Below are 24,335 nucleotides of genomic sequence, written 5' to 3'. Positions count from 1 at the left end.
ATGTAAATAGATATAAAATATTTTACAATTATAATGTATATTTTACACAGCTTGCCATGTACACAGATCTTGCCAGTAGTGTTAATAATCATTATTACTGTTCTTCCTATGTTATTGAATTCTCTGTTCAATATAGTAGTGTAGCGAGTCAGTATAATGCGCAAAATAATAATAATAATTTGTGGGCGGAATACATAAGCCAATAATAGTGCTGTCAGTACCTGATTGCTTGAATCCATACCACGGAAGCCTCAGTGGTCTGCATAAGCAGGAATTGCACAGGGAACTTTTTTTGACTCATAACATAATTTTCTACTTTTACCACATTTACAGTATCGTAAAAACAATCCCCCTTTAAACTCATAATTGTATCAAGATTAGCCCTATTTTGCAGTTTTAAAAGTATCGCGAGAATTGAACATACAATTTCCGTATAAAAGGGTTTTTTAGTTTGATTTCTTCGGTAGGTGATGCAGAAATTCATTATTTTAATTTAATTTATTGAATATGCACGACGTAAACATTGACTATCCAACTACAAATTGGTTATTGACAATGCATTCCATTTTACAAAATTAGCAAAAAAAATTATTTTAAATAATCAAATTGCCTTATTTGCATAATATAATATTAAAACAGAGATATTAATAAATGAATGAAAAAAATAATGATAAGGTTTTTGTGTATTTATTATATTTAATTTATTTATTTATACAACTATATTTTCATCACACATCTAATAGCGAGTTTGAGAATGTGAACTAAACTTATATTTTGGCAAAGAGAAAAATCCTAGTACTTGAACAGGAATCAAACCCAGGAGACTAGGAGTATAAGCAAAGCATACTTCAAAGCGTTGCATTACAATTATGATTTTAAACAGATATTTTATGGAATACATAATGTATGTATGTATCTATTTCATAAATTGGCAACAATCAACAAAATGGTTAATTAAAAACATAATCTTAAAATCAGCAAACAATTGTAGTCTAACAGCAATTACAGGATGGATATCACAGAGCACTGATTAGAGAGGTCTTTCCCAACAAATCAAATCGAACAACAAAACTGAACACAAGACTAAGGGCCTGTTCAGACCTACGGAGTTATGCTTTCGTATTGTACGCAGCGTACAACTCCATATGTCTGAACCAGGAAAAGGTTAGTGGAAGCCACCTTGTACTACACTGATCTTTTGTTTGTTACGACAGCTCAAAGTACAGGATTAGTGAACTCCGCTTACGATACGAAAGTCATGCATCAACGATTTTGACCTCTAACCAATCAAATTTACTCCTGCATACCAGATGTTCACACAAATCGGTGACAATTCAGCTTGTAACCAAAGCGTTAGGTAGGCAAATCTGAATACTTTACTGTTACTACATTAATTATAATATGACATTGCTTGAGATATGAAAGCATAACTCCATGGATCTGAACATACTCATAGGAAGGTGAAGCACCAATAAAGAGAATCACATAACTTTGACTACATTGATTACGATACAATTTACTATGAAAAGGGTCTGGTTTGGATCACCTTAGCTCTAGATTCTAGCAAGAACACTACTTGGTTAACTGAATAAAAAATACCCCACCAAGGAGCATCTAAAAATAAATACAAACATGAAGTAAAAGTGAACCAAAATTAAATAACAAACATTGTCAGCCATTATTCCGGACTGACTCAATGTCTTCAAAATATTGCACCAATATAATCGGATATAATATGATACTATACTACTAGTGTAATTGTGTACTTTTTACATATAATAATGCATGGCTCTTCAGCCATACAATGGATTGAAATGACACTTTATATACATGATTACTTTTACAGATTCATTTAGGAAAATCATTATTTCCTTTTAGGTTTCTCTCCATGTGCACCATAATGACTATCCTGGCCTGATATTGTGTATGTATGGTGGTATTTCTTAAATTACATGGCTGCAGACCGTCTATTGAATTTCCAATGTACGACCAAGGTTTTATTGACAATATGATAATTATCAATCAAATACAGATACTGGTTTTCTTGGTATTTGGAACATAGAAAATGATAACATTTAAAAAATCAAATTTAAAATGTCCATATGAAATGCTATTATTGACTGAGCGTACCTAGATTGATTGTAACTTCATTTTGTAGCCAGGAGATTTCAGGCAGCTTCTCTTCAGTATTACGCAATGGAGTGGAAATATTCTTGAAGACATATCTCAATATGAAAGACACCTATGAAATACAAATACCATTCAAACATGATTTATGGCAATATCATATTTCATTTTTATATATCAATTAACAAGCACAGAATAAATTCTAAACCACCTGGTGATAAACTGAATATTAATTAATTTGAAATACATACAATTTAAAAATTGTCTCAAGAAACAAGATTTGTATATACCTGTATATGAGACCACAGATTACATCAGTAATTAATATTTATATTATAATATTTTTGGTTTGGTTTTTTTGTTTGGTTAGTACAGATGCAGGTATAAGATCGATCAATACAGTCATCATATATCACACAAAAATTACATCCACTGTATTGAGTTTAGCATTTAGTCACTGTTAATGCAGACTGTTGATACTGTAGCTAGTAAATCTTCTTAACATGTTAGTACACAACGTCGTACTTACTATTACATCATTAGTAGACGTAAGAGGTGTCACTTTAACTAGAATACCCAGCTTGTGAGCACGACGAAACTGCACAATCCTGAAAAAGAAATGTAGATGATAAAAGTGTCTTCCCTCTAACTACAAGATCTTCATGTGCCTTAAAGCTTTCATGAGTTTCATTAAAGATACAAATAAGTCAACTACAAAACCATAATTGGTCTTTAAAGTTTGGTTCCCAATAGTGACACAACTCAAGGGCGTAACGCTACGCAAGTGATTTTGACCAATCACAAGCGATTGATTATTCTAACAGTGGATTGTCATTGGTCAACTAACTTGCGTTGTGCGTACGTCCTTCCGTTGTGTCTCTAGTGGGAACCACGCCTTATTGAAGAGGAAAATTATATATTAACGATATAATAGAATTGTAAATTCACAGAAACATACAGATAATTTAGTTGACTATAAGAACTTTAGTGCAAAATCATTTAAAAATTCAATTAAAGGATACATGAATATTTTGTGGATAGACCTATGTATAGACCAACTTACTCTGGTTTATCTTCAAATTGTGTTCCATCTTGTGGTTGGTCATCAAACTCTGCTGTATCATCTTTAGCAGCCAAAATGAGCTCCTCCTCAGGAACAACAATCTAAACAATAAAAACAGTCAGTTAAGCTCTGTCTACATTATCAAACTAGTTTGACAAAAAAAAGTGTGATGTGCCCAAATATGGTAATGATATGACATTGTCATGTCCATATATGGGCACATTTTTAATTTCAAATAAAATTGATAGTGTAGACAGAGCTTTAAGCTCTGTCTACACTATCAAACTAGTTTACAAAAAAGTGTGATGTGCCCAAATATGGTAGTGATATGCCAAAAATGGCCACATCACATTTTTTTTGTCAAACTAGTTTGATAGTGTAGACAGTGCTTAAAGCTTTGAAAGTTATACTGTATATTCATTAACAGGAAGCCAAAAGCATAAAGTTTAGCTACCTAGAAGCTGACCATGAATGATGAACAATCTCACCTTAGAGTTGGCTAATGGGCTGTTTTCAGGCTCAATTGCTTCTAACTTGATGTTAGTCGTGTACTCCATTGGATTCACAAACAATAGTGTCACATGACTCTCGCGCTCAAATTGTAGATTGGGCACAAGAAATATGCGAACATCAGGTAAATAATGTCTGAATAAAATATTAGTGTAATAGTGTTAATCTACTGGCCTTAAGCCTGTCTACTTTTATATACTTTTCTTATATTTACTAGTATCCTGTTTGTGTGTAGACAACATTGATTAAAAATTTAAAATGATTCTTGGCCAACATGTATTTTAAATTTTAATTCTAAACTGTGATTAAATAATTTAATTAATTAATTTAAAAATGATAAAGAATAAATCAGTGGGAATGAGAAAAAGCCACTCCAACTGAGATTCAAACTCAGAATCTTCTGCCTGATTTGCAGATGTCAAACATTAGACCACTGAGACTAGCATGGTATTATTCAAATTTGATTTACCACCCTTGGCATGGTACGGCAGAAATATTCTTATATATATATTCAGCAATTCTTCATTTATTATTTTATTTTACATACAGTGACAGGGAAAAATTTCATTTAAAAATGTTGTTTAGCAATATTGCTAATCAAACTGATTTTTTAGTCCAGAAACATAGTTTTTGTATTGACCATTTTTGCTACACATTTATAAAATTGTGTAGCAATAAGGTTGTTTTGAAGAGCTTTTTGCTATGCTAAACTGGAGAAAGTATTCACTGAGTGACTACAAGAAAAGGGAATTATACTTACAGAGCAATTAACTGTAATTTAAACTTAATGGAAGAGGGATTGAACTCTGGTTTACTTAGGTTGTGTTCACATTCCTAAAATCAAAATAAAATATTAACGTGATAATAAATGCCTCCTGTAAATTGCAAGCGTCAAAAAGTTTTGTATAATTTGCATAATGTTTATTTATATACAAAAGATAGACATCAAACATATCTTTTGGGACATCCTGATTAGGGAAACACAGGTTTTGAAGCTACAAACCAACCAACCTATTCAGGGGATACACCCCTATTCAGGGGATACACCCCTATTCTGGGGACACACCTCTATTAAGGGACACTTTATTGGGTCCTGGTGGTGTCTTCATATTAGGGGTTCACTGTATAATCATGAGGGTTCATATCACACAATAGGAATTCATGCAATGCAGTGTGTAATTATATTTACTGTACATTAATATTATTAATAAATTAAGAAGAAGAAACATACCCGGCATCTCTGTGACCTTTTAATTAGAAGATGTTTGTGGCGTGGAAACAGTTCATTGATGTTTGAGCAACTAAACTCTGGTTGCATATGACGCTGTTCAATGGCTGCCACTATAAAAACAAATTTTAAAATTTTAATCATCTATTTATTTACCTATCCATAAACTATGTAGTTTTATTTAGAAGAAGCAGTATCCTTCACAAATACAGAGCATAAAACGTTAAAAAGGCATTACCGTAGTTCCCCGGGTATAATCCTACCCCCCTTGTACGTGAAATTTGCCCGAATTTGGGAGGTGGGACTATACCCGGGGATTTCCCGCTGCATGAACTGAAAATGACGATATTTCTTCTGTCTACGATTTTGCTATCTAAAAGCTATACAGTATTCCGATGTAGGCCTAGCAACTAGACGGCCAGGCCATCTAGGCCTAGGCGGCCTAATTGGTCTTACCTGTGCTATGCCTACCGTATAGATTTTCCCCGAGATTTCTACTTAAAAAATACCCTAAAATGTGATCTAGGTCTAGCTTCCTAAATCGACATGAACTCGATCATACGAGTTCTCCACGTTCACCCACACGCTCGAGCTCTCTGTGTAAATCGCATGTTGTTGCATGTGACACAAACTCTACTGCACAAGCCGGTTGGTATAGAGGGCGGTGTTTTTTTTACGGTAATCAAGCATGCACAGTAGTGTAAACAAGAAAGAATGTACACGACGGCGAAAGGATGTACAGAACGTGACGATCGGAGCATGCTAGCCTTAAGGTTGTATTCAACTTAACAATGTTTGATGAGTTTTAAGTCAGCCAAATTCAGAGAAATTACTCTATTTTTATGGTGAGACATTGACGTCGGCCTAGCTAGCTACAGTAGGCCTAGGTCCACCTCTGGCCTAATGTTAAATTATACACTGGGACTTTGCCCGGGGATATGCTTGCGTGCGAAGGTAATCGTAAAGTCGGAGGTGGGATTATACCCGAGGTGGGATTATACCCGAGGAACTACGGTATATATCAGACAAAAGTACAATATAATTGTGTCAATATATAATGTACAATTGTTAATGAGGCAAAACAATATTAATAATTTTGCTTGTGAAATGCGATTACCTTTTTCAAGAACGACTGCTTGAGTGTAAAATTTAGCAGGTAAAGGTTCAACTTCTTCTGATGCCTCGACTTCTTCAACTGCTATCTCTTTTTCATTGTTTTCAATTGTTTTAAGCCTAAAAAAATAAGTTTTGTAAGTTATTCTAATCTAGTATTGTTACTACAAATTAAATCTAGGATACAGTAAAACCCCTCCTTTGGGACACTCCTATTAAGCCTGGTTTCCATAAAATCGCTACACCGTTTCCATTGAAATCGCTACACGCGCAGATGTCGCCGACGCGCATCGGAGAGGTCTCCCCGATTCATCGCAGACAAATCGGCAAAGTTCAACCATGTTCAACCTTGCCGATTTTGTCGGCGATGAATCGTATACGAGTGTACCAAAGAATCTTTAGCGCTCGCGTACTAGATCCCCGATAAATTCTAGCGTTTCCATAGAATCGCTACGCTCTGTCGGCGACAGCAGTTGGCGACACGGTGTAGCAATTTTATGGAAACCAGGCTTTAAGGAGACACTTATTAGGGGAAATATATGTTTTAACACTATTATCAACCCTATTCAGGGGACACATGTTGGGTCCAGAAGGTGTCCTGTTAATAGGACCTCTACTGTAGCAGATAATTTTATGAATGTTATAGCTACATTGTTAGTTACTTACGAAGCAAGTGCACTCATTAAAGCACTACTCCTACGAGATGTACGACTGCTTGCTGACTTGTCTGGCATACTAAAATAAGTACGTCGCCGTGTAAATCTTTTTCGTTCACGTTCTTGTTTTTCACGGATAGACAGCTGTCTGTAGTATTCCAACAGGTCAGAAATCTGATGAGGAAATATTAATTATTATTATCCAAAATAGGTACAAAAAAAAATAAAATATTGATAAATAATAAAATTCATACTAATGCTCATTATTGGGAGAATGGTATACATAATTGTTTAGCTGTTGTTCTATTGTATTTTCATTTAAGCACATAGCAAGGGTAGCTGAGCACATAGCAAGGGTAGCTGAGCACATAGCAAGGGTAGCTGAGCACATAGCAAGGGTAGCTGAGCACATTGCAAGGGTAGCTGAGCACATAGCAAGGGTAGCTGAGCACATAGCAAGGGTAGCTGAGCACATAGCAAGGGTAGCTGAGCACATAGCAAGGGTAGCTGAGCACATAGCAAGTGTAGCTGAGCACATTGCAAGGGTAGCTGAGCACATAGCAAGGGTAGCTGAGCACATAGCAAGGGTAGCTGAGCACATAGCTAGGGTAGCTGAGCACATAGCAAGTGTAGCTGAGCACATTGCAAGGGTAGCTGAGCACATAGCAAGGGTAGCTGAGCACATAGCAAGGGTAGCTGAGCACATAGCTAGGGTAGCTGAGCACATAGCAAGGGTAGCTGAGCACATAGCAAGGGTAGCTGAGCACATAGCAAGGGTAGCTGAGCACATAGCAAGGGTAGCCATAAGTGAGTTCATTCTTAAAGGTGGCAACCCTGTTCACAAAACAAACATTAATACACATGATGCTCTACAAAAGTCTTTATTGGCGTCTGACAGGATTTGAACCCAGGATCCTGGGATTGGTAGCCGAGTATCAACAAGCTAAAAAAGCACTATACAATACTTACCCTTGTGGTGTTTGCATTCTCCTTTTCATCCCACTGCCCACTAGCTAATTAGATAAAGAAAATGACATGAGTTTAGTTTACAAATCTTTGTTTTTGTACATTAAATCAAAATTATAACATATATTACCTGCTTGCTTATCTTTCATTCCAATATCTCGAGAGCTCCATCGGCAGAATCCACACGCCAAGTAGTATACTTTTCTCGTGGTACTCTTCTTTTGATCCTCAACATCAGGTTGTGCAACGCTGGTCGCTCGTGTTGACAGTGTATGAGAACAGCTTGGACAATCGAAGCAGTTTGCGCACCTGGTATGGTAAATATATGCAAATCCAAAGTTAATTTAGATGTATTATTTTAATATAGGCCTACAATTTTTTGGGCAAATATTTCCAAGAGCATCAGTACATCCTAATTAGGTGGTATATATGCAAATCCAAAGTTTATTTAGGTGTATTATTTTAATATAGGCCTACAATTTTTTGGGCTGATGAGCATCAGCACATCCTAATTACCTGTAGGTGGTAATCAGGTATGTACACCAAAAGTCAGTGGAATTGGTAGCCACCAGGTGTATCATTGTATTTATTCACAGATCATTTATTAGTTCTAGGTTTGGAGTTGTACCCGATGTTGGCTTGATGGCTGTTCCAAAAATTAAATAAACTATCTAATATTAATATATAAAGTTATGAATATAACAAACCTATTCTTCTTCAACTTCGCCTCTGCAGATGGCATGTTCTCAAGACAATTTGGGCAAAAATGAGAATCGACCTGAAAGAAATCAGAAACAATTTGTACAGTGTCTTTATAACCAGACCTACTCATATGCTTACCATATAGAAGCAGCTTATAACTTTTACGTTTTTCTTCTGTAATTCACCCACTTTTCGATTGATCGTGAGGCCAAAATAAATGGAAGACTCCTAACTTTTCAGCGAAAATACCGGGTTTTCCCCAATTTGTATTAACGGAGTCTGGCAAAAATAGAAAGACAATTAATGCAGCAACTATACAACGTCAGGCTAGGTATATAGCTAGCGTACGATGTTCGTACGTTACCGATGTTTACCAGTTAGGCCTACAAAACTAAGCCTAGAGACCACGAGAGGTCAGTCACCGCGAGCTACTTGGGTAGTGCATTGTTTCTCACTTTTTATTATAATTTACCATAAAACGTACATTTAAGACAAGGAATGACCTGGTTTAATGTTTTTAAAGTAATATATATGTATTATTTTTACAAAACGTCACAAATTGTAGGGAAGGTGTCTTTAATTTTTTTTTACTCATCTCTTTATCATTGTCAAAAATGTAAATGAAAAATAATAATTATACTAAATTATAGCCTATATTTATTATTAAATTTTTTAAATTATGATTGGAAAAATGCCACAAAATAATTTGACATTTACTCTAGCCCTAAAAAATAAAATAAAATAGTGTAATGCTGAAAATAAATACAGATAGTGTCAGTAGGCTAGGCCTACATAGCCAGGATAGTAGTGTACTAATACTATACTAGGCCTAGCCTACCTAACTAAGGCTAGTAGTAGGCCTAGCCTCTAGTTAGGCTACACAAAGTTTATTTTATTAAAAAAATTAGCTTGGTCTTTGTCTAATTTATTTCAGATTTAGGCCTATATTATATAGTGATGAATTATTCTATGACCTGCTAGAGCAGACAACACAGACAGAGAAGAGCAGTGGAAAATTGCCACGCCCACAACCGGTTCCACCCTCACTGTCCTGTGCTCCTGCTGCTGCTGCCGGCTCACTTGACTCAGCAGTCACAAACTGGCTAAAAAAAGTAACGGCTGGCTAGTCTAGCAAGAATCGGATGCATACTCGCTGTACATTAATAAAATAATGAAATACAGTACCTCGTGCGATACACATCGTTTGCATCTTAGTTTCATACAATGTTTGCAGAAGTAAAGTTTTGTGATAGGTGAACGAATACCGCAAGAACATAAGATTTGAACCTTTTCATATTGCTGCAAGTCTGCCATCTTTTTCATTTGTGGTAGTCATCTCACCCCTGACCTTTGTAAGATCTCCAGACGTTTGTAATTTGGGAGATTATGAGACAAGGAATGTAGATATTTTTAAACAATAAAAACTACGATGATGTATTGCAGTGTGTTATAAAAAATATATTTTAGTAACTTGCTGTTTTTAATACTTTACCAAGTACAGCAACAAACATTTGTGTTACTGGGATTTATGATACATCTGGAAATAAGAGGCTATTGACCGGTGTCACGTGGTATCGGAACATTGCTCATTCATCGAACATGGCATCTGGAGAAGTTACCAAAATACGTAAAGAGGTAATTATCAAGTCGATTATAAAAGCAAAATAATTCACTTTTTTATTATTAAGCATATAATATAATAAATCATTTATTAAAGCATTTTTGTATAATAAAATTACGTAATTTTGTGTTGATTTGTCAGAGTAATCTGATAATTTAAACATCGAGAAATCAGGAAGATCGAGTCCATCATTTCAGAGAGAGGGAAGGCAGTATCCTACCTGTGCTGTGTGTGGCGTGTGTATGACAAGAGAGACACTTTGCCACGCAGTACTATGCCTAACAACTTTCTTGTTTTTGTATTGTTTGTATGTATGTAGATATCTGATTAATGTACTAGGTATCGCATCCTGCACCTAATTTATAAATAAAAGCATGCCATTTTTATTTAGAAATAAAGAGTTGTACATTTTTACAATTTTTTAAGAAATTTTATATTGATTTTTTATTTTATTTTTATTTCTATATTTAATATAATAATAACACATCTCTTATCTAGCCTACTACACAGTAGTGTACCAGAGCAACAAATGATCGGACCTATGACCAGAAAGACAAAATGGGTCCAGTTTTTAAGGGCCAGATTGTCTTATGTGCTAGGAAAAATCGTCAAAACTTTAGTATTGGAAAATTCCCATTAAAACTATTACTATATTTTAAAGCCACAGGGTATCTTAAATACAGAAATTGATAACACATATGACCAGGGCTCGATTTATCTTTTTCATATTGCTAGCCCACTGGGCTAGTTCACTGTAGATTTCACTAGCCCATACATTATTTTACTAGCCCACTCTTATTATCGCACCGTGATAGCAGGGCCGCCATATAAATGAATTCAGGCATTTTGTACAATAGAGGGCGCACTAATCTAAACGCTCGAGAATTGCTACACATTTACATACAAACTGTATTAAACTATTATTACATGAAAAATTACACAAAATTGTATTTCTTTATTGTTCACATCCCGGTTCACATTATAAAAATTAACTTTGCGTTGCGACGCATAGTCTATTTCATGCTCAACATATTCACAGAATCGATTTATTGAGGTCTTTTTGTTGTTGGGCTTCAACCTAGCCAAGAAAACTAATTAGATTCTGTCTACCTTAGGCTAGAGGCCTAGGCCTAGAGCCTATTATTATAGTAGGGTAGCTAGGATAGACCTACCTACTAGGCCTAGCCTAGCCTAGATCGCATTGGAGCACCCTGGCCTACTGTACCAAAATGGTACTAGGCCCTAGCCTAGGTAGTATCTAGCTAGGCCTAGCTAGCTGCTGAGCAGCCATCACGATGCCAAACGATGGCTTTTGGTTCTATCTAGGCCTCCTACGCATATTATAAAATATGGCCTCCATGGCCTACCTACAGGGATAGAGCCAGCCACCCGGCCCTACAAAATATCCCTACTAGCTTTGGTCTGTGACAACCAGGCCTGGCCTGACAAGACTGGACAAGTTATTTTTAACATTGGCAAAATTCTACTACATTTGGCCAATCACAGTTCGTTATTTATGGTCATATTTTTGTGACATGTTTGACCTGATAATGAAGCTCCGCCTACTTCACAATAACCTGGGTGACAAAAACATAAATGGCCAATCATAATTCGGGAAATTTGTTTGATTATGAGAGGCTCCGCCTACATCATCACTTGTTATGGCCCCAGCAGCAGCGCGCGAGTGATTTTTTTTTGCTGATGTTGCCAAGACATGTCTTTTATGCTGGAGTTATTTTTATGAGGTCATTTCGTCCCAATTTCGAGTTCCCACAACCTACTAGCCATCCGGGCTTAAAGGAAGATACTTTAGGTAGCCCGGAGCTGTTTTTACTAGCCATTGTACGCCGGGCTAGCACTAAATCGAGCCCTGATGACAGTCATTTTTTACTATATATTTTTTTTTTTATAAAGGAGAAGGATGAAGCAGAGGAGGTTCCTGAAACAAAAGAAGGAAAAGAAGTGATTAAACAAGAAATTGATGTCACCCCTGATCATGCAATCAAACATCCTTTAGAAAACAAATGGGCCCTATGGTTCTTCAAAAACGACAAGACAAAATCATGGGCTGATAATCTTAGAGTTGTAACAACCTTTGATACGGTTGAAGACTTCTGGGCGTAAGTCACTTGAAGCATTGCATGATTCATAGCATGTTTCATTGTACATTGTATCAGTAAAGGTTTTGTTCTATTCTAACTAATTATGTTTTTGACTGAACTAACTGCTCTGCACATCTTACTGTGATTAATGATATATTGTTTATAGGCTATAAAACCCTAAATTATTAAGGTGTTTTCAAATAATATTCTGTTCAAAATCAAACCTCCTTCTGTAGAGAATAATTTCATTGATCAAACCCACAGCTGAAGGCAGCGTTTATGTCTTTCATAATTTGATGTAAAAAAGCATGCTATACAGTATTTTTAAATATATTGTGCATACATGTGTGAAACTATACAGTAACAATCATGATTAACATGTCAGTATAATAATCAAGTTTCATATATTATTTATTACAGGGTATACAATCATATACAACTTGCAAGTAAACTTGTAACAGGATGTGACTATTCATTATTCAAGGTAAACTATGACACTCTTTTGCATTTGAACTACAACATTTAAAAGATCATGAAAGTTTTATGATAGTCCTAATTTGCATAGTGGTTGGTAATGATGTTGTTTTGCACCAAGGAGGCGCTATACAGTACCTGTCATTTTGAGCATAAACTCACAACTTTGGGCAAAACAAATACATCTACTATTTCTACAAAGCACATCATTATGTGACAAGTTTAGTGTGGGTTTTAAGCATCATGGTGCTGTGGTGATTCCCTATGCCCCCATGACATATATTTTAGCATATTTTTTCTTTGTCTTCTCAATAAAGGATGGAGTGAAACCAATGTGGGAAGATGATCAAAACAAAGCAGGTGGAAGGTGGCTTGTGAATTTTGACAAAAGAAATCGTAATTCTGATATAGATAAGTTATGGCTAGAAACGGTAAGTGAAATGGAAATATATTTTTATTTTTGTAAATTTTATTTTATTTTTAAAACCAGAAACAATTACAGCAGAAACAAATCCGCCACTTACAGCTTGGTTTAACAGATACAAAGACAATTACAACAACTCAGAAACAATTAAATTACGACGAAACAGATAAAGATTTGAATTTAAAATGTCGATATAGGGATGGGCCTGGACTGAACTATTATAACATAAACTTAACCTACTGATGTAACCATTTTTAAGAACATTGACTCTACTAAAGGGAACACAAAGGATATTGTTGTTTCTTAAATTATGGGTGGGAACACGAATACCGAAAATTGGAGATAAAGTTGCAGTCAAAAATTGAATGAAGACATTTAAAAAGAAAAATAAGATCATTGTGACATCTACGTAATGAAGGGGGAGATATGAGATATATTTTTTTTTCATCGTCAAAATTATATAGATCGTTACATTTATAAAGGATATTCTGATTGTGGCTGATGTAGCGCAAACATCTAGAGTGGAGTCAGTCAATACGTGAGGCTTGGGTTTTTGAGACTATGGATACCCCATATCAAAGGTACACTCCTATTAATGTGTTCCCTTAATTGGGCCTCTACTGTAATAGTAATACTTTTTTGTTTTATCTGTTTTTAGTTATTGTGCTTAGTTGGTGAAGCATTTGAAGACCAAGGTGATTACGTGAACGGTTGTGTTATTAATATACGACCCAAGGCATATAAGATAGCAATATGGACTGGTTCACAAAATGAGGAAAGCGTAATGGCTGTCGGGTAAGTTCATTATTTACCTCCTCTCTACTCTCTAGTGCCTCCAGCTGATCTTCAATAGGTGTTGGTTCATTGCATCATTGAACAAAAGTCAATTGTAATTGCCTTTGGCTGTAATTGAGTCATAGGAAAATATGCCAAATATGAAAGGGGAAAACAATTTACAATGACTTAGCCTTTCAAATTGAAATAATCACCAATTAATAATATTAAATATAATTTTTTTCTTTTAGACGGAAATTTAAAAGTAGACTTAACTTACCACCAAGAGCAATAATTGGATTTGAGGTAAGATAAAAACAAAATATAAAAAAATAGTCCTATCACATAGTTAATGTGATAAGATCTGTTTTACTGTTATTGTTTATACCATAGTGTGTTTAAAAGCAATTTCACTCGCCCAAAAGGATAGATAAGTTCTCAAATTTGTTCCTACTTTTACACTGCAATTACATACTGAGATGAATTTACTGTATTTGAATTTCATGATATAAAACACAATTATCTTCTTCTTTAGTCCCATGCAGATACTAAAGTGAAAACAGGATCGATGGCGAAACACAAGTACTCTGTATGATCAGATCTGAAGAACGAGGGACGATTAAAAAAACGGAGTGGATTGGATAAAACAAACTGGAATAACAAACCTATCCAAGATACGATACCAGCAACCGACCAAGATGTGTATAAATAACTGGTGATCGAGAGCCTTTTAAGTGCTAGGCTCTGCTTGTTCTGTTGTGGGCACTTACTTAGTGAACCGCAGGAGGGGAGGAGTCAATGGTCCTGTAGCAACATAAAAGCTCAAGAAATGCTGGCCTAACTACTATAATAACATTATTAAACGTGATGTTGATAACTGATTTATCACTGGTATGGTAGTGTATTGACATGACTTTAATTTTTTTATTCTTAAAGAAAAATAGTATAGGTGTTAATTAAATGAGTCAGCTGCCTAATCATAATTGATAATAATCAAAGACTTAAAACCTCTGTGTACATTTTTAGTTTTGGCGATTTACCAACTAAATTACCAAGTAAAGTTGCAAATTGCACAAATTATACTAATGCATCTGCTAACATGTATTTTGCAGAGATATTAAACTAAAATGATTTTAAAAAGCATGTTTGTTCAAAAAGAAATAGTGGAGAGGTTGCAGCTGTGAAGCTAAATTAGAAAATGTCGTACATGATCATACTAATAGTTTATTTCACATTTTTTATGAAGGGATGTAATGCCTAAAAGATGAAGACTCTTTATCTAGTCTTAAACGTTTCTTTATTGTGCTTTTTGATATTCATTTTTTATAGTTAAAAAGTATTAACCTGAACTTATATTTAAGTTTTGCTGTAAGCACTGTTTGTGTTCAATTATGAAATTCTTCTAACTTGTCTGTTGTGTTTTGTATAGATCATCTCATAAATATAATCAACCCGTTTGCATCACATTTATTTGTAGAAAAAATATTCTGTTAAAAAGAAACTGTAATATAGATAGTAGTTTAGGGTGATAAGTTTGTTTGAGAATTTTACAATATACTTCATTATAAAACATACAGTAATTGAGTTTACTGCTTAAATTAGATCTTTATGTAAAGGAAATAGTGTTTAATATTCAGATTTTAGACTTTGTTATTCTAATCAACATTTAGAATCAAGAGTTTAGGGCAAGTTTTAAGATTTAAATCGTTATTTTATTAACTGGAAAATCAGTGTTTTTTTTTTTTAAATAATCGGAAATATCAAAGAATTTGTTTATATGTTTAATGAGTCAAGATTGATTTATCATTTTGTGTATTTAAGATGATTATTATTAAAAACCTAGTCAGACCCCCTACATGGGGTATTAAGCTTAATTTGGTGTCTTGTGTATGAGTTATGAGTAAAGCTCTGTCTACACTATCAAATATAGTAGTGATATGACATGTCCATATGGGCACATGATGAGGTAGCATCTCCGACTTCAGACTGGGATGTTTTTTTTTTGTTTAATAGTGTAGACAAAGCTTAACACTAGGTAATCATTCAAAGAATCAACAATTACACTCTTTTGTGTCCAATTTCTTTTTATTAATTTAAAGCAAGAAGCCCTGAGAACAGTCAATTATTGTTTGAAGCGTACCATTTTGTGTCCCAATATTCACATTATAAGAAAATTATTACATAATAACAGAAAAAGTATAGTACCAGGGAAAAAAAGGCCAGAGTATGGCAAGCCAAGTCTGCCAAAAGTCCTCAATCCATACCATTTAACAATACATTCATCATCAACCCAAACCATTCATGTAAAGGCTTAATATTTTACAAAGTTACTAGGCACCGAACATGATACAAGATGGTTGTCTGAAAAGGAGTAATGTGTTATGTCTCATTCATCAGAGCAAGTAGAGTTTGTCCAAAATACAATTTAATACATTGGATTGCAGGTTGTACAGTACAAACTATATTCTATAAACTCTATAAATATACTACTACAATATATATATTTAAGACATAATTTTTAAAAATCCCTTTCATCTTTTACTACATTTTGGTTTGACCAAAAAACCCACATTTTTTTTTCATCTTACAAAAAAATATATGCATTCTTAGATCTTTTTATTGGAAGGGAATATGATACAGTTATCTCTCCCTCTGGCTGGCCAATATATCTGGACTAATTGTGTTTTAGAATTGGGACCTTTTTGCCCTCAATACAAAAACAGTCTAGTTTTGAAAGAGTTTTTGGTTTTCAGAGAGAGAGTTGTATTAGGAGAGTTGACTACATCATACATGTATGACAAATTCACTACGGTAATGTATTCACTTAATCAGCCGTCATACTGTAGGTGTCTAAGTGATGTTCCTCTGTAATAATACCTGTTTAAAAAACGATCTTCAAACTTACTTTGCACCAAAAGATTTTACATTTTGTATATATTTTATACAATTAATACAATGTACATATATTTGCATAGTTTTTTTAGAATGGTAGCTTTTGCCCTTTATTTAGCACCAACTAAGCTTTTTGTAATTTAAAAAATAAAGTAGCAACAGCCAAATCAATAATGTATTATTTATAGAAAAAAATATATATAACCAGGCTTTATTAATTATTATATATATATAAAAAAAACTATCTGATTATAATATTATTACTATACATTATTACTTTGCATGGCGACATTTATAATACAATGGTCGATAAACAAGAATGTTACCTTTCAATACTCTTCTGAAAACAAATGTAACATAAAAATAAATTCAAAAATTATCCAAAAAGAACTTTTAAAGATGAATTGTACCCAAACCAAATTATTAATAAGGCACATGTTATGTGCATTTTTAAATCATTGACATATACATTAGTATTTATAGGTGTACGCTTAACATCCTACAAGTTATAGGAAACCCTCTATTTATGGGTAGCAGCCTTGCCATAATTAGGACGTTCTTTACCTCAGAAAAAAATGATATGCCATGCCATTGGGTCATAATTCACAATTACTCTGTAAAATAACATTCTGATCTGAAAGCAACTTTGGAATTTTATCATAAGCGTGTTTTACCTTATCTCCAGCTTTTGATTTCCTAATGAAAAATGCTTTTTAGTACAGTAATAACAATGACATTGATTGCTGATTTTAATACTAATAGCACCAGTTAGTATAAAGTGTTAGAGTACATATTCAAATTGAGAAATGTGACAATACAATAAGCCTATACAATTGATATGCCATATTCAAATATGGCACGATATGACAATACTTTATGCTTATACAATTTGATTTTATTTCATTAAAAAGACACTCCTCTCACTAATCCATTTACGACTAAGTGTACAGGCCTGTAAATCCAATGAATATATAATTATGGTGTACAGTATAATATTTAAATGTACCTTATAGAATTTACAACCTTTAAACTAATCTTTAATTTGAACATATATCCAAATGAATATTTCTGGTGCCATATGAGGGTCTTTCACACCTGCTCTGGTCCGACTCAAGTTTAAGTTCATGTCATACTCAGCATTAGTGACTTTTTGTTTTCGTGACGTGCCACACGCTATGTGCATAATGTGGTGTGTCATGAAAACAAACATTGGGACTGCACCAGAACCTGAGCGGGTGTTAAAGGCCCTTAACATGTGTTAATTAGTTAAATTCATATGTTTAATCATTTTTTACAGTAAATCATAAATCAAATAATTTACTAGAGACGATTAACGATTACTAAAGATATTATATAAATAATTTAAATACTGAATTGAACTTAAATACAATTAAAATCAAGTAATTAATACTATTACGAGTAATTATATATAGAATATTTCTCCTTTTACATATTTGATACAGTTTATTAAATTTAAATACATTATTTTCAATTAGCCAAATGATACTAAAATAAACCCTTTTTTAAATAATACTTTTCATATTTTGGATTTTAAGTTCATTCTTTTCAATTATAAATATTAACATTTTAAATATGTTTACATAAATTAATACAACATAAATATTAACAACAATCAAATTAAAATCAGTAATAATGAAAAAATAATCAAATACAAAATTATTTTATTCCTTCATACACATAACTACATACACCCAACTTGCACACAATGTCTGTAAAACAAACTGCATATTCTTTTAATTTGATTAATTTTACGTGCATGATTTTATGTCAAAAAGTCTTCATTTATACATAATTACCAGTAATCATTGTTTAATCAATATTTCTATATACAGTACAAGTACAGCACATAAAAACACTGTTACAGAGGTAAGCTTTGCATTGTGTTCGGTCCCTGTTAGCATCTCAGCTATTTTATACTAATAGGGAGGTTTCGCAACCTTACGAATACAATAACGAAAACGGATACGTCACACATTTGTGAAACTTTTGAGCTGATCCCCATTTCACTCTTCCCTAGAATCAAATGGTCAAATTGAACATTCATTGATCCCTGTGATGACCGGCTAAAGAGTTGGTCAGTTTTATGAATTTTTAATTATACAAAATGTCACTAATTTGAGGGAATAGGGGAGAGAGTTGGTGGGATTGTTGAGTATACTGTACAGCTTTTAGCATCTTCAAGCAAATATATATATACTGTATTTATACCGGTATAATAATGGCAGTATACAAGAAATTGAACAAGTTGTAGAATAGAATAGACAGTTGCAGTGGTAAGACATTCAATATTTTATAATGCAATGCTCATGCCAGAATTTTTATCCTTTCTCATATTTTCTTCTAGTCGTTCTACTGCAAATGGGTTGATATGAACTGCTATTCCATTCCTATCATTGTCGTCGACACCTCTTGGGTTTTCTAAAATGCTATTTTGTTTCGGCGAGTTACTAATGTTTCCAGATACACCAAGCTTGCCGTTTTCAACGTTTGTACAATGCACCTCCACACTAACAATGATGGTGCTTGAGTTTGACACAGCATCTGCAGGAATAGTCGGCGTATTAGATGAATATGAATGCTCACTCTGACTAACTCTTTCCGTATCCGGTTTATCGTCAGGAGATTTACTTGATTTTACATCTCCATTTTTTGAATTAAATTCATTAAGTTGTTGCAAGTTTTCTTTCTTTTCATTTGTAAACCTATTCTGTAACACTACTCCTTCTGCTATTTCTTGGTATGGTTCAATTGAATTGATCGGTGAATTTGTAACAACAGAAGAACCCAACTTTTTCCTCTTTGTCTGAAAAAATGAAGAAAACATGAAGAAGAAGACATGGAGAAAGTGAGTCAAAGTTGAATGAGGTCAAAACAGCAGACCCAAACCTCTGATGTCAGATAGAGCAGCTTCCAGGCTTCACGGAAAGCTGTATTTTATAGAGCGGATACAGTAACTGGTGGTTGGTAGCTGGCCCATATTTTGATCATTTAAAGGCAGAATTAAAATTGAACGCTGACATTTCTTAACATAATAGACAAGAATTTAACATCCCAAAAGCAGCATAGATTAGATAGAAACTATTGTACTCTATATACATATTAAAAAAAACATATGTTATGTTACGAAATGAATGTAATAAACATACTATTTTCCCATACAGATATATATTAATATTGTCACTTGTGTTTTAAATTCATATTATTAATTTGATATGAAACATAGGCATTTGCAACACATATGTTACTCTTCTAATTGTAACTATACTTATATTGTACATCACCTCTACAGTAGTTTTCTGAGGTGCGTCATCAAATGAAGGGTTTGTATAAACTTCATCAGGACTATCCTCATCATCAACTACATCTTTTTTTGTAAACCGCCTCCTGGAAGAAAAGAGATAAATACAGTATTTGTTTACAATTGTCATCCTTGTAATTTTGCATTTTAATATAATTTTGCATTTTAATGTAGTTCAATTTGTTTTTTATGACACATAGCAGTAATTCTTTTAAATTTTTAAAAGTAATTTTAACCAATTTTATACATATTTTGTAAATTGAAATAAAATTTAGCATTTTTCCGGCCTGCAATGTTTTTATCTTTTTTTTTAATGAATAAATACCAATGAATTATATTTCATAACAAATCTTGAAAATAATTAAGTACTGCAATACAACACTTTATACATGCAATACAAGAATATACATTACGTGAGTGGACAAGCGGTTAAGACAGTGGAACATAATACCTTGCCATATTAATATCGGCAAGGGTTCGAGCCTCACTCACTCCATGGTTCTGGTGGTAGAACAAGTTTTTCCACGATAAGGACTATAAACCATAGGTCCAGTGTACACACACACCTGGCTAGTCTGGGCTCCAGACGGAGTTTTGTCTTAATATTAGTTAAAATATAAATATTTTTGCACATATGGCATTTCATACGTGTATTACTTGAGTGTATTTTCAGACAAAAATCAAAACGACGACGTGTGGAATGACAAAAAAAGACAATAATACAGACTTGGAGCAAGTTCATAACTGTATTAATCATAATTATCCTCATAGATTTTACGATATGTTTAAATTTAATGTTACTTTCTATAACTACGACACTAGGTCATCCTCTTATATTCATCTCCCAAAACACAGGACTACAATATTTCACCAAAGTATTAGATACTCTGGTGCAAAACTTTGGAATGTTTTGCCTCATTCGTTACAAAATATACATAATGTAAATAATTTTTTAAAAACGGCAAAATATTATTTATTATCAAACAATACTTAGCTGCCATGTTTCTTGTTAATATATTTACCTTTAGAAATATTGAAAATGTATTTAATATGATTTATACTACAATTGAAATGTACCGCTTTACGTTTTATTGTTATTTTCATTTCTATGTCTTATTTATATGTTTTGTTTGCTTTTGATTGGTTTGTTTGGGCGTCCCTGACACAAGCTTTGCTTTTTTGGTGACGCCACCATTTTGGAAATAAATGTTGATTTTGATTGATTGAAAGTCTAACATCTGGCTCATGTTCACTTTAAAGAACATCTTTCGAAACAAGTAGGAGGTTACCCCGTTGTACTAGTATACACACAACCACTGTCACTCATCAAGAGGGCAGCATATGCTGTTTAGGGTCACCCTCTATCAATTAAGGTTTAATACAACAAAAAAATGATTTGATTGGGTACCATTTTTTCCTCAAACAAAAAGCAAACATGCTTTTTAAATACAAGGTATAATACATTTTTAACATATTTGAACAAGTAATCTCATTTTTTTAAAAAACATATTTGAAAGTAATGTCATTTTTTTTCTAATTAGTATATTATCAGGATTTGTCCAGGCTGTATTATTACTTATTTATTGATGCGCTTAATAAATAATTATTAATATTTTTAAGAATAAATAATAATATAGAGATATTTACCAGCATTTGCAAGTGACACAGCTTAGAATCATTACTACGAAAATGACAGCAGTTGTTAATGACGTTGCCGTGACAACAACCAAATTATCTTGGCCATCAACACTAATGACCATCTCTGCAATTTACATACTTGACATCTGTTTGTTTGACCTGAACATAATTTAAAAAAACAAATTTGTCTCATTTGTTGTTGTCGAATATGCCATTTTAATGTTACATAAAGTAATAATCTTTATTTTTTACGACAAAAAATTGGATCAAAAAAAAAAATTATTTGTTTACATATAACAATTGTTTATCAGCATTGATTTTACAAAAAAACAATTTTGTGTTTTTATAAAAGTGAAATCATTATTTTTGTTAAACATGAACTATACTTTAGGTATTGCCAGGTATTTAATATTTATTTGGTTTATTAAATGAAAGTATTTAAAAACACCCTCTTGACTGTATTAGACAGGTGTTTTAGCATATGTTCATCTATTTATACCGTAGCAACTATTGTTTCTTTTCTATAATTTATAGTTAAAGGAAACAATTACAATAAAATGCTGTCTAACAAACAGTGTTATTAATATTTTTACTCAATTGTTTTATATTCCTTTTAGTGGGTTAGGGTTAGAAAAAAAATGGAGCACAAGTGAAAAAAAGGGATTAAAGCATTAATTTAAAACATTCAAAATTTGTTTAATAAGTAGCATGGAGCATGATCATTTAGACACTTGAATAACATTATAAGTAATTGTCCTTCCCAATTATCACTAAGTGTACACCACCCCAAAGAACTTAAAAATATCTTAACTGGTGTTTTAATATCTGTGGAAAGTCAAATTCTTCCAAGTCTGTTTAACAGTATTTGGAGAGAGTTTGCAAGATTTGCATTACAATTTGACCAAACACAGTCACAGTAATTAAAATAAGGTATTGTATTACTAAAGCATTAGCTAACATTTTGAGAGTATTTCCTGGTATTTAGTACTTTACACGTCGGATAACACCAATTCGTTTCATTCTGACCATGTTAATTGAGAATCAAACACAACTCCAAGATATTTGAATGAATCTTTTAAACATTTTTTTGCCAGATATAGTTACTCTATGTCCCTATAGTACATAGAGTTCTGCGGTGTGACGTCACAACGGTAGATGGCGATAACCACTATAGATTTGTGTTTCTATCAAATTATGTATCTTAACTTTTTTTTGTTTAAACTTAAACTGTAGTTGAAGAATAAATAGATTACCGTATTAAAAACAGATATTTAATGATCTTTTGAAATTTTAGTTAATGTTTTTATAACTAGGAGTCATTCAGGCAGGTTAAACGCATTTTTTGGTTGGCTAGCAAACCATGCAGCGCCACCTATCATCGTGATGTCAGCACCGCAGAACTCTATAGTCAAGAATTTTATAACACATATTTTGTTTATTAAATTTCCTATTTACGTTTCAAATTTCATAATTGTCTCGTCCACAACATTTAATAGTTAGTTTTATTATTTATTTAATTAATTTGCAGTTAAAATTCTATAATTATTCAGTCATCTAAAACAACTATCTGTAACATAATAATACAAAACAAATTTTAAAATCTCTTCTAAATGAGGAGAATATTACAATACGTAAACCTTCTTAAAAGTCATGTCCATTTACTGTCCTTTCTGCGACGCATACAATTTTCATAATAAACATTAAAATATTGTACAGTCTTAGAAATTTGTTAGACTTTCATAATTACCGTAACATTGGCCATACATTTATTTAACTCTTGTATTTTATTTTATTTCTAAGATATGGCTAGTTATATTCTCATTAACAAAAAAATACTATATTTTGGTTTCAAGGTTTATATTTTTATGTTTTTTCATGGTTTTTCACAAGCGCCTTGAGCATTTTTGTGGATATGTGCGCCATATAAATCTTATTATTATTATTATATGGAATGCATCATAAATAAATAAAAATTGATGGAAAAGGAATTGAGAATTGATATGTTTTTTTTGTAAAAACTACTGTAGATAGACATAGCTAGTCTAAAAATACGCACTAGGCTAGTATCATTTTGATTATATAAAAAAAATTTAAATATAACATGAAAGCATGGAGGTATAAAATAAATGATAAAATCTAATTTCATACCTCCATGATGAAAGAAAGTGATGCGTATTATAATATTTATAATATTATTATGTATTATATTATTTCTTTATTAAAAAAAATGAACTCATCATATTCATATAAATAAGGTAAGGACGAAGGTGTATCCTCGAACTCGGGATATTAATACACATTATTTAAAGTGACACTCGAAAAGAGAGGGGTATCATGAGCCTTAATTGGGTCCCCCTTTTTTCGAGGTCTCTGTTTTCGAAACACCGCGTACGTACATGTAACTAAAGTGAAGGCTAGGCCTCCTCTAGGCTTGACAAGAAGAAGCAACAACAGGAAATCTCTCAATGTCATGCATGGATAACCTGCCGACGGCGTGTGTGCAGAAGGCTTAAAATTACGAACTCTCGGCCTGAAAATCCTTAGTAGGACTATGGTTTATGCGTGTTAATCTAGCTTTTAAATCAACTATTCGTCAGTATAGTATTATAACACATCTTTTCAAAGCACTAATCTATTTAATTACTAGTATGTAATTGCTTTTAAACTATCAAAACAAAACCTTGCAAAACAAAATATTGTTTGTAGTACTCACATCAACAATTTAA

General features: G+C 33.0%; 3 protein-coding genes across 3 annotated transcripts; 1 reads left to right on the top strand and 2 right to left on the bottom strand.

Annotated features, from left to right (window-relative positions):
- Positions 1 to 681: 681 nt before the first annotated feature.
- LOC140050911 (dynactin subunit 4-like) lies at positions 682 to 9,898 on the bottom strand. The gene is made up of 12 exons (XM_072095908.1): positions 9,551 to 9,898; positions 8,371 to 8,441; positions 7,794 to 7,972; positions 7,667 to 7,710; positions 6,708 to 6,871; positions 6,046 to 6,161; positions 4,932 to 5,041; positions 4,461 to 4,534; positions 3,679 to 3,835; positions 3,191 to 3,291; positions 2,657 to 2,735; positions 682 to 2,242 (listed from the first exon to the last, which is right to left on the bottom strand). Exons 1-12 carry the CDS (start codon positions 9,686 to 9,688, stop codon positions 2,114 to 2,116), a joined length of 1,362 nt encoding a protein of 453 aa, XP_071952009.1. The 5' UTR covers positions 9,689 to 9,898; the 3' UTR covers positions 682 to 2,113.
- Positions 9,899 to 9,914: 16 nt separating this feature from the next.
- On the top strand, positions 9,915 to 15,600 carry LOC140050912 (eukaryotic translation initiation factor 4E-like). The gene is made up of 7 exons (XM_072095911.1): positions 9,915 to 10,000; positions 11,901 to 12,106; positions 12,509 to 12,572; positions 12,880 to 12,993; positions 13,645 to 13,781; positions 14,012 to 14,066; positions 14,296 to 15,600. The coding sequence occupies exons 1-7, from the start codon at positions 9,965 to 9,967 to the stop codon at positions 14,353 to 14,355; spliced, it is 672 nt and encodes a 223-aa protein (XP_071952012.1). The 5' UTR covers positions 9,915 to 9,964; the 3' UTR covers positions 14,356 to 15,600.
- Positions 15,601 to 18,343: 2,743 nt separating this feature from the next.
- LOC140052177 (uncharacterized) lies at positions 18,344 to 24,335 on the bottom strand. Its single transcript, XM_072097616.1, has 4 exons — positions 24,323 to 24,335; positions 21,619 to 21,768; positions 19,955 to 20,057; positions 18,344 to 19,476 (listed from the first exon to the last, which is right to left on the bottom strand). The coding sequence occupies exons 2-4, from the start codon at positions 21,729 to 21,731 to the stop codon at positions 18,964 to 18,966; spliced, it is 729 nt and encodes a 242-aa protein (XP_071953717.1). The 5' UTR covers positions 21,732 to 21,768; positions 24,323 to 24,335; the 3' UTR covers positions 18,344 to 18,963.

Source organism: Antedon mediterranea, chromosome 6 (assembly GCF_964355755.1).
Source record: "Antedon mediterranea chromosome 6, ecAntMedi1.1, whole genome shotgun sequence".
NCBI classification, from domain to species: Eukaryota; Metazoa; Echinodermata; class Crinoidea; order Comatulida; family Antedonidae; genus Antedon; species Antedon mediterranea.
The sequence above is the reverse complement of the archived record's forward strand: the minus strand, read 5'-3'. Positions and strand labels throughout refer to the sequence as shown.

Excerpts from the sequence above, each read along its gene's own strand:
- LOC140050911 (XM_072095908.1), bottom strand. The coding sequence starts at position 9,688 with ATGAAAAAGATGGCAGACTTGCAGCAATATGAAAAGGTTCAAATCTTA. Across the intron at positions 3,836-4,460 it reads AAATTACAGTTAATTGCTCT|ACATTATTTACCTGATGTTC; the intron begins GTAAGTATAATT and ends TATTTTATTCAG. Across the intron at positions 3,292-3,678 it reads GCCCATTAGCCAACTCTAAG|ATTGTTGTTCCTGAGGAGGA; the intron begins GTGAGATTGTTC and ends TTTATTGTTTAG.
- LOC140050912 (XM_072095911.1), top strand. The coding sequence starts at position 9,965 with ATGGCATCTGGAGAAGTTACCAAAATACGTAAAGAG. Across the intron at positions 10,001-11,900 it reads TTACCAAAATACGTAAAGAG|GAGAAGGATGAAGCAGAGGA; the intron begins GTAATTATCAAG and ends TTTTTTATAAAG. Across the intron at positions 13,782-14,011 it reads GAAAGCGTAATGGCTGTCGG|ACGGAAATTTAAAAGTAGAC; the intron begins GTAAGTTCATTA and ends TTTTTCTTTTAG.
- LOC140052177 (XM_072097616.1), bottom strand. The coding sequence starts at position 21,731 with ATGGTCATTAGTGTTGATGGCCAAGATAATTTGGTTGTTGTCACGGCA. Across the intron at positions 20,058-21,618 it reads TGTGTCACTTGCAAATGCTG|GAGGCGGTTTACAAAAAAAG; the intron begins GTAAATATCTCT and ends CTTTTCTTCCAG. Across the intron at positions 19,477-19,954 it reads CTCAGAAAACTACTGTAGAG|ACAAAGAGGAAAAAGTTGGG; the intron begins GTGATGTACAAT and ends TCATTTTTTCAG.